The sequence below is a fragment of the Cucurbita pepo genome, chromosome 7 (genome assembly GCF_057944985.1).
Source record: "Cucurbita pepo subsp. pepo isolate OVF chromosome 7, ASM5794498v1, whole genome shotgun sequence".
Lineage (NCBI taxonomy): Eukaryota > Viridiplantae > Streptophyta > Magnoliopsida > Cucurbitales > Cucurbitaceae > Cucurbita > Cucurbita pepo.
The window spans coordinates 1,987,089-1,997,087 of NC_141804.1; the positions used below are offsets into that span (position 1 = coordinate 1,987,089).

Sequence of the window (9,999 nt, forward strand, 5' to 3'; positions counted from 1 at the left end):
TAATCTATGAAATGTCGACGGACAGTTGTTGTCCAAATAATTACGATAAAAATATTTTGAACTTTTTTTTATAAATGTATTAATGTTACTTTTAAAATTTCATATTACTGTTTTAAACATAGTTTTAATGGTTTTTTTTTAACTAATTAATAAAAAATATTAAATTTAAGATTATTTTTAAAACTATTAAAAGTTTAGAGGTATTTTTAAGATAAAGTTTCCGTGTATATATATATATATATTTATTTATTTATTATTATTTTTGAACCAAGAAGTTTGTGACGTATGAATAGATGAGATCATAATTGAAATAATTTAAATAAAAAGAAAAATTTTGGTTTGTATTTGTAATTCTTTTTCCTAGAATTTCCAAAATCTGATTTCCTTATAAATAGCGTTTCGCGGTCTGTTTTTCTTTCAGTTCAAGAAACTTGTTTCCTGGTTTGCCAATTCCTCTACATTTCAAATTATTCCTTCTTCTACAATGGAACCTTCACCAGCCATTAATACTTCTCTCGGCCTCAATTTCAATCCTCCGCCGTACACCGACGACGGATCTCCGGCCAATATCTCAGTTACTCCAACCAAAGAAGAGGTCGGTGTACGATTTAAACCTTAGTTTTACTTTTCCGAGTTCTACAACAAACTTAATTTTCAGTTCTTCATCTTGCAGGCTCCGGGAGTTATTGTCGAGAAATTAAACCGGATTAGTTCGGAGAATCAGAAGTTGAATCAGATGCTAGGCGTCGTCGTTGAGAACTACAGTGTTCTGCGAAATCAGGTGGTCGATTTGATGATCAAATCGAGGAAGAGAAAGGCAGGGTGCGATAATTGCAATTTCTTCAATCGGAGCGGTTCTTCTGGCGCTGATGCTCTTACTGATCAGTATTGCTGCTGCGGTAGCGACGATGATTCGTGCCATAAAAGACCTAGAGAAAGCAGTAGGCCGAAGATTAAGAGAGTTTTGGTTCAGACGCCGATTTCTGATTCGAGCCTGGTACGTGAAGATATTTCGTTTTGCGATTCGAGAAATTTCCGCGTTCGTGCTTTCTGTTACGATTCTTTTAGATTTGTTGCGGAACTGAAATCGGAATCAGTAGTTCGTTTCTTGATTTGTCAGAAGATTTCGAATCATCAAAATCTCGTGATTATAATTGTAGTGTCCAGTAAAAGTTCAATTGATTCGTAAGAAATTGACGCCACAATTCATGCCTGATTTTAGCTTCGAGAAAAAGACTATTCCTAAATTGTTTACAATAATTGTAGGCTGTGAAGGATGGATATCAATGGAGGAAATACGGTCAAAAGGTCACTAAAGACAATCCGTCCCCTAGAGCTTACTATAAATGCTCCTTTGCCCCAAGCTGTCCGGTGAAAAAGAAGGTAATTTCCTCGAAGTTTCTTCTGTCTATTTCTAGCTTTCTATCTTTTCTTCTCTGTTTAATTTTCAATCCTACTTGTTCTATGTCATATTCAATACTATCTTAGACTTCTTTTGCATCATAAAAACAGTAATCTATAATCAAACGTATTAAAATTATCAACCTAAACATAAACATAATTCATTACTTTCGAATAAGTTAGATATTCAAAATTTTCATCCTAATTCATTACTTCCGAAGATTTTAGATATTCATCCTAATTCATTACTTCCTAAGATGTTAGATATTCATCCTAATTCATTACTTTCGAAGATGTTAGGTATTCAAAATTTTCAGCATAATTCATTACTTCCAAAGATGTTAGATATTCATCATAATTCATTACTTTCGAAGACATTAGATATTCAAAATTTTCAGCATAATTCATCACTTCCGAAAAAGTTAGATATTCAAAATTTTCATCCTAATTCATTACTTTCGAAGAATCTAGATATTCAAAATTTTCAACTCCTACATCATCGACCTCCTAGAATAAGTTGTGCTTGGATTAGTCTCATCCTTGAACTCTATAAAAATCAAATCGTTTTATAATGATGTTTATTATAGGTGCAAAGAAGTGTTCAAGACTCATCCTATTTAGTGGCTACCTACGAAGGAGAACACAATCACAAGAAACCAAATTCGGGAATTGAGTATCAATTGGTTGGACCAATTCACTTGGGTTCAAAGCTAGATTCCTCTCTTTCATCACCTTCGTCATCGGTCATATCTCCATCACTTCCATCTGTTACAACATTCGATTTAACCAAGTCTCAATCGATCGACACTCTGAAATCTTTAGTTCCAGAACTTGAAAGACCTTCAACTTCAACCCAACAAATGGTATGTCAACAAATGGCTTCCCTATTAACCCGAGACCCCAATTTTACTAAAGCCCTCGTCACCGCCATCACTGGAAACATGGTCGAGAAAGAAGTCTGGCGATGATTGATTTGTTCTTCTACCTTTTCTCTTGGAGTATATATTTTGTTTCAATAAGAATAGGTTTATTAATTCTCCCCTCTTTAACACGAACTTGAATTCTGAGAGTGCAGTGCAATAACTACTAATCATCTATGAGTGAAATCAATCCGCTTTGCACTCTCATCGACTTATTTTAGGTAGAATTCGATTATTAGATTTGTAGTCTTAATTTTGTTTTTTTTTTTGTTTATATTCTATTTTGTATTTCATTTTCTATTATATCGGGTTTGAATTTATTTGATGAAATTCATTTCTAACCTCTAACGTCCTAATCAAAAGTAAACAACCTAATTAATTGTTTGAAAGATATACACGGACATGGTTTTAGGGTTTATTAAAATATCTAATTTTTCTAGAATACGAGTCTTTTTCCTAGGTTTGATTACTCGAACGAGTTCTTTTACAAAGTCACAACAATTCTTCTACAAAGTTGTTGATAATTCAAACAATTTAATGTCAAGCTCAGAAAACAAAAGAAACAAATATGTATGAAACTTCAAACAAGTTGTATATTGAATCTTCGTACTTTTACATTTATGATTGCGTTTGTGTCACGCTAAGTCGGAACACAAGCACGAACAACTAAAAGTTTAGATTCCTAATTTGAAAGTAGATATATCCAAAATTTATTCAACGAATATATGTGAAACATATCGTAGAACGGAATCTTATTAGAATAGTGGGTGACCATCAAAGTCAATGCAAGCTCCAACTAAAATGGAGCTTTAAGAAAAGTTTGTATCTTTTTCAAGAATCCACTTTCTAGTTGGAAAATAACCCTATCCAACTAGATGCCACGTGGCAAAGATTAAAAAAAGAGAAATTTATCATTAATTATTTAATTTATTAAATTATAAGTTTAGTCTATTATCTATTTCCTTCAGAAAAGTTTTTTTTTTATATTTTTTTTAGAAAAAAAATTAATTGGTTGGAGTTTGGAAATTTAAGATTTTTCTTTTAAATTAGAAAATATATAATTTTTATTTCGAAACCTATGCATAAAGTGGGGGATAAGTTGATGTCGATATAAACGAATTTTGATTTTATTATTCACTTTCATTTGGAAATGTCAAAATTAGTTTGTAATTAAATTTAGGGGGACTTTGGTGCTAATGAATTGAATGAATTTCTAGAAGAAATTAGATCATTTAAGTGTGAGTTTTATTATCTATCCTCGAGAGTATCGAAAAGAGAGCAACTAGATATTTCTTCCCGTTGGGTAAACAAATATAGGGAGAGTATTATGTTCTCCGTCACTATCCAACATGTCCACTAGTGTTCAGGGGACATTTCTAAATAAAATATATAGATCGGATTCTAAATACAAGTAAACCATTCTTCTCTCTTGTGGTTGGACCAAAATCTTGAGTTCGAGAGTAAGAGATCATATAGGATGAAGAGAGCATCATATTGAGGATCGTCAGAGCCATCCGCAGAAACTCAGTTACACTGGTTTTAATTTTGTTCTTTCAAAATCTTATGTTAGGAATCACGACCTTTCACAATGATATGATAAGTCATTGATGAACATAGATTTTCATATGATGCGCAAGTACAATCTTTTAAGGAGTTTTCCATTTTGTTCGAGGAACTAAATTGATTCGAGAATATCATTACAATATAACAACCTACCACTTTCTACATTTTGGCTGCTACAGCTTGTTGTTTATCCATCATAATCTAAGAGATCGAGTGCCTCCTCTGTCTTGAATATGAACCAGAAGACTTAATCATGTGCCCAGGAACCACTGAAGTTGGGCTCTGAGAGCTCCCCGACGTGTCGGGACTGCGACTTTCACCGTGCCCTTTACCTATGATCCATAGCTTATCGAATATTCTTCTTGACCTTGAAGGTAACAGTTGCATACCACTTCTACTGTTCTTGCTGTTCTTCTTAGCTAACTTTTTAGTTTTCTGAATGTCCTCGCTTATCTTCATGTGCCCCATATTGTGTTTTAGGGACTTGAAGCTATCCAGTTCCTTCGGGCATTCTTCGTCTATGCTTGTCATTACACTTGAAGAGTCCCGGGAGTTGTGTTGCGCTTCGACCACAGCTGAGGCTCTAACCTGTTCAAAGAAGAGCACCTGAACTACAACTCTAAGCGGGAGCCGTTCATTCTGCGCCGCATGCATCGATGCCTCTGTTGTAAGTTTCTTGACGTCGATCAGACTACAAATCTTTCTCTTCTCAGATTTTGTCAAACTTGGGTGTACCTGGAAATAATCAAAGCATGTCGCCACGTTGAAATATAGTGATTTCTTTTTGTCTACAACTATAACAGTTTAAGTCTATCGCTAACAGATATTGAACTTTCCCTTCTACTTCTCTTCTCAGATTTTGTCAAACTTGGGTGTATCAGGAAATAATCAAAGCATGTCGCTATGTTCAAAACGTTCAAATATAGTGATTTCTTTTTATCTACAACTATAACAGTTTAAGCCTATAGCTAACAGATATTGAACTTTCTCTTCTACTTCTCCTCGAGGTTTTAAAACACATCTACTAGGGAGAGGTTTCCACTCACTTATAAGAAATGTTTTGTTCCCTTCTCCAACCAACGTGGGATCTCACAATCCACCCCCTTTGGAGGTCGTGCATCCTCACTGGCACACTACCCAGTGTCTAGCTCTGATACCATTTGTAACAGTTCAAGCCCAAGCCCACCGCTAGCAAATATTGTCCTCTTTGGGCTTTCCCTTCTAGGCTTCCCCTCAAGGTGTTAAAATGTTTTAAAATGTGTCTACTAAGGATAGGTTTTCACACTCTTATAAGAAATGTTTCATTCTCCTCTCCAACCAATGTGTGATCTCACAACAATAAAGTTCACTCGTGAGAACATTCATCGATTCATTACATGACAGTCAATTCAATATCAAACAACAGTACTTTTTTGTTTTTATGTCCAATTCTTCGTACTAAGCTAAAGCATTCGAGACCAAATATCAACGGTCTCAACTTGTATACAGTGGACGACATCCAAACTCACAAAAATCCTAAAGTTAAAAAAGACAAGGTTCTTAACCATCAAAGAAAGTTTAACCAGTGGCCAAACTTTCCAAGCTTACTAAAGAACCTGATCAGATGAGAAACAGCAAGACAGTCAAGATTGGTAATCATACCTCAATGAAATCGAAGGTGGTTATTGCATCTTCGTGATTTCGAAGCAAATAGACTTCAAAATGGTGTCATTTAAACTACTTATACAACAAAATAAATGGTCATGAAAACTCTATATTGCGTACCTTAAGATAAATGTCGACTGCTTTATATAATCTATCATGTATTGGCCTTGCAAATTCAGGAATCGACCGTGACAAGTCAATGAAACCAGCGAGCGAGAGATTTGGGTCATCTGCAATTTCAGCAATATACTCATCAATCAATTTAGCAACATTCAATGAGGATCCACGCCCCAGTAAAAGATTTTCAGCCCCTTTCTCGCTCCTCTCGATACCGTCTGCATCTCGGTTGAACTTCTGATGAGCAAAATACTGATTCACAATCCTATGAACCAAATCAACATCATATTTTGTTACTTGAGGAGATTGTGCAAGAATCAATAAATCTTTGACTGAAGCTTCATGCAGCTTCAAGCTAATTCTCTTCACCAAATCCTCTCTCAATGCAACATCGGCTCCAACCAAAATGGCAACTTTCATGAGTTTGAGCAAGAAACTGCAAGAGCAGCCTATGTTTCTGTCGGATGGCAATAAGCAAATGATTGTTTCAATGAGAGATTTGTTCCTCTTAATATGAGCATCAGAGGCCAAGGCATCTACAGTGTCTGGTAACCATCTTACAGCATAAGTTTTCAGTGCCTCCCCAATCACAGATCCATCCATTCTGCCCTTTGATTTCACGGCAATCATAACACGCCTATACAGATCAATCTCTAGCTCACAAACATCTTCAACCCACCAATCATCCGGTACACAGCCGATTTTCTTTTGGTACTTTATTCCATCTTCTACAATTTTATGGGCCTCTAATAATTTCCTGTTATATGTGTAAGACCATGTGATATTTGCAGGGTCCACAGAAGTTTTTGAGGCAATAGAGTCGATACATCTCCCTACAATCTTCAGATCTTCAGACCATGGAAGAAGAGAATTGGCTGTTTGGAGCACGATGATGGAGTCCTTCCAACTACGGAAGATGCTAGAGTTTAGGAACACCTCAATCTTGAATATAAGATTTCCTCTTTCGATGTCCTCTGTCATTTCGAGGAATTCAGCCGCACAACGAGCAGCCACTACATTATAGGCATTGAGAGTAACAGTCATTCCATAGCAAAACTTAGCGCAGATTTCAAATGCCTTAGGTCCACCAGGAAAATCAATCAGATGAATTTCTTCGGAATTCTCCTCATTGGCTTTCGAGACTAGTTTCTGCAAGCAATTGCTCTTGGACAACAGAGGAAACTGTACACAAAAGAAACTCAAACTTCTAAGGTAACTTGATTAGGCCATTGAAATGCATTATAAAGAAGTGATAATCTTGCAAAGACTCCTAAAAGTATAACAAGACATCATCAACGTTAACTAACTGCAGTTTAGAGTTCATTAGAACCCTACTAAAACGTTCGAACTTCTAGATAAATCAAGAAACTGACGTGCGTTCAAGTTACATTGGCCTTGGTATTATCCATTTTAACAAATCCATTGGCATACAAAGAACAACATACCTTATGGACAAGAAACTTTACTTCACCCACAAAAATCGTAGCGTCCGTTGGCAGTTCAGATGAAACATACCTAACCAAAGTAAATCATGACACAACAATGAAAACAAATCAGAGACGCAAAATACAATTTTGAATGAATGATGATAACAAAGGGGTTAGCATTAGCTGAAGAAAATTGTTTCAACATGAAGATGATGAAGCAGCAAAACTATGGGTAGCTGCAATACTTGGTCATCACAATCGATGTACAGATGAGAACTTTTCCAAAAACAAATGCACAATTACTCCTATCATATCAACCAATTACAGAATGGGTACTAAATTAGTCATTCTACAGCGTTCAAGGGACTAATTGCTATTTTTTGCATCGTAAATCGTGATGTAGATCAAAAGAGTCCAAAATATATGACATTCCGTGGGAATTAAAAAAAAAAACAAGAATTTCCTGCACAAGGGAATAGAGTTCATGCATTGGTAAGCCTTTTTCATTGATGCCAAGACAATCGTATGACAAGAAAGTGACATGGGACTGAAAAGAAAATTTGGGTACCTCTGTTTAAACGCTCTAATTATCCAAAATACTAAAAGACGTAACACTGTCAAATTTTTCATAAACTTCTTTCAAACAGTTGAAAAAGAATACACATATCATTACATACTAACAACAACAAACGGACAAACCATTAGTCTAGCTCCATCTTTGCCTGACCACCTGACAAATAACTGATCAACAGGGCACAGTGCACATGCAGGATGCCGTATGATAAAAGGTACTCTATATGAAATCTAATTGCCAAGACCATGCCGTAAGAATATATAATAAATTAAGTATGATAGCAAGTTCAAACTCACTGAATATCAATTTTATTATGATAAATATTGATGGGTTATTGTTGAATCGACTGCTAATATTTGAACCCACAACTAAAAAATAAGATGAATAGATCAAAGAAAGAAATCAATGGCTGACACAATTGGTCCAGAGGGTCCAAGATGAAAAAGAAAAAGAGGGGCTATGGAGAACCCAAAGAAACTGAAAAGATTATATGGACCACGAACTCAACAAGAAGACGACAACATACGAGTAGACCACCACCTGATGTCGTGAAAAAGAATCATAGTCGCCTCCATGTTCACTCGCAAAACTAAATAATGGCAGCGAATCAATCAAATACAATTTAAACCCCGCAGAGAATTTAATCTTATTGATCTAAAACTATTATCACCGTTATTTCTTTTTCCTCTAAAAGAATGTATTAGTTTACCAAGAACTGCATAGCGGGTCTCATCATCTATGGACTGTTTAATGGAGGTCACATAATATTGAAAAACAAGCACCCATTACCAGAACTGAGAGATAAGAAAATACCCATTTAATAAATTAGAAAGACTTGGAATTCCATAGGGGAAAAAAAGCGAAAGATAGTGAAGTAGAGGGAAGAACAGTAAAGTGGACCGAAATCAAAACAAAAAAAACATTCAGGCTTTGAGCTTGACATGACGCAATTAATGAACAAAAGTAAACGGGCAGTCACAATTTGAGATTCACAGTGCAGTGTGAAAATACTGCTACTAAAGATGCAGTAATGAAACGAAGAATTGAAGTAGGTACTTACCGAGTAGTTTTTCCATCAGCTAGAAAAGCGTCTGGTTTGGATCCCAACTTCATAAACTTCATCTTCAATGGAAGATGATAATAACAGGAAGAAGAATAAGAAGAAGAAACGCTGCAGAAAAACACAGAAAAACAACTCCTCTGTTTTCCTCTAACTTCGCTCACGCCATAAATCTTCTCCTTCTTCAACTGCGAGACAAGTTATAGGACTTACCCAGTCCAGCAATGACTGGGCCAAAACAAATTCACTGAAAGAAGGCTCGAGCCTATACTAGAAATGGCGGATTTTCAGAGATTTCCTTCGCCATTAGCACGTTACAACCTGAGAACCATAATAAACATCAGCCCCAGAGGAATGCTCGCTTTAGACAAAGATCTCGAATATCGTGTCCGTCCATTAACTTCGAGGCATTATGATGACATTGCTGACGCTCGGTAAGAGCAAAACAGAAAGATTATTCACAAAATAAAATCGCGTTTAGGGAAAAGAGGGAAAACAGGTAACTAGAAGAAAGGGAAGTTCCTCTGCTATGAACTTGCACAGAAAAAATGGCGTCAGGAGGAAGGGAATGGGAAAGTCGATAGAATTAAGTCTCGCTCGTTTCGAAATTGAATCGTCTGAAACAAAAACAATTAAAAACATACAAGAAGTAGAAGTAGAAGTAGTACTAGGAGTAGGCGAGTAGCAGCAGCATTGCAGATAAAGAAATAGAAAGAGACCTCTTCTCCTTCTTCTTCTTCTTCTTCTTCTTCTTCTTCTTCTTCTCTCTGAAAGCTATCATAAATCGCAGCCGCCTTTGCTTTTAATTCATCCTGATCCGCTGAAGATCTTCAAAAATGGCGCAAATCTCAATGACTCTGTAGTATCAAATTATCCGAAATCTCTCCTCTTCAATTCCCTCCTTCCGCCATCGATTCTCCGAGAAAACAAACAACCAATTCGAATTTGGAATTTGAATACAGATTCAAAACGAAAATTGCAAATTAAACGAAGATTAGAGAAAACAAATGAATCAAAAATCGTGTTCGTCTTAGAGAGTTCTTCGCGCGTTATCTGTAAATTAGGCACTGTGCTTCAAGCGTGGCTTGGCTTGGCTTATGACGTTAAAGCACGCCACCGCTACATAGACGATTTTGCCCCTATGCATTTTATTTATTCTCTGGTTTTACCCTTGTTTGTCGTTCAGTTGACGTTGTATCATCACGCGCCTCTCGGGATTATTTACCGTCCAACTCTTGACTTTTTTTTTTACTGGACCCCACTCCTTTTGGTAATTTTAAAAGTTTACGTGGC

At 36.0% G+C, this 9,999-nt stretch overlaps 2 protein-coding genes across 4 annotated transcripts; one reads left to right on the forward strand and one right to left on the reverse strand.

The window, feature by feature from the left end:
- The first annotated feature begins 451 nt into the window (after positions 1-451).
- Positions 452-2,456, forward strand: LOC111798643 (putative WRKY transcription factor 40). Its single transcript, XM_023681918.2, has 4 exons — positions 452-595; positions 674-997; positions 1,267-1,383; positions 1,989-2,456. The coding sequence occupies exons 1-4, from the start codon at positions 485-487 to the stop codon at positions 2,367-2,369; spliced, it is 933 nt and encodes a 310-aa protein (XP_023537686.1). The 5' UTR covers positions 452-484; the 3' UTR covers positions 2,370-2,456.
- Positions 2,457-3,900: 1,444 nt separating this feature from the next.
- ENP (Phototropic-responsive NPH3 family protein) lies at positions 3,901-9,783 on the reverse strand. 3 transcript variants are annotated; one of them, XM_023681920.2, is made up of 5 exons: positions 9,426-9,783; positions 8,707-9,027; positions 7,091-7,160; positions 5,649-6,827; positions 3,901-4,619 (listed from the first exon to the last, which is right to left on the reverse strand). In XM_023681920.2, exons 2-5 carry the CDS (start codon positions 8,766-8,768, stop codon positions 4,086-4,088), a joined length of 1,845 nt encoding a protein of 614 aa, XP_023537688.2. In that variant the 5' UTR covers positions 8,769-9,027; positions 9,426-9,783; the 3' UTR covers positions 3,901-4,085. The 3 variants fall into 3 exon arrangements, with proteins under 3 accessions (XP_023537688.2, XP_023537687.2, XP_086981580.1); XM_023681919.2 differs by having other exon boundaries at positions 9,375-9,783; XM_087125454.1 differs by lacking the exons at positions 8,707-9,027; positions 9,426-9,783 and adding an exon at positions 7,318-8,669.
- Positions 9,784-9,999: the final 216 nt, after the last annotated feature.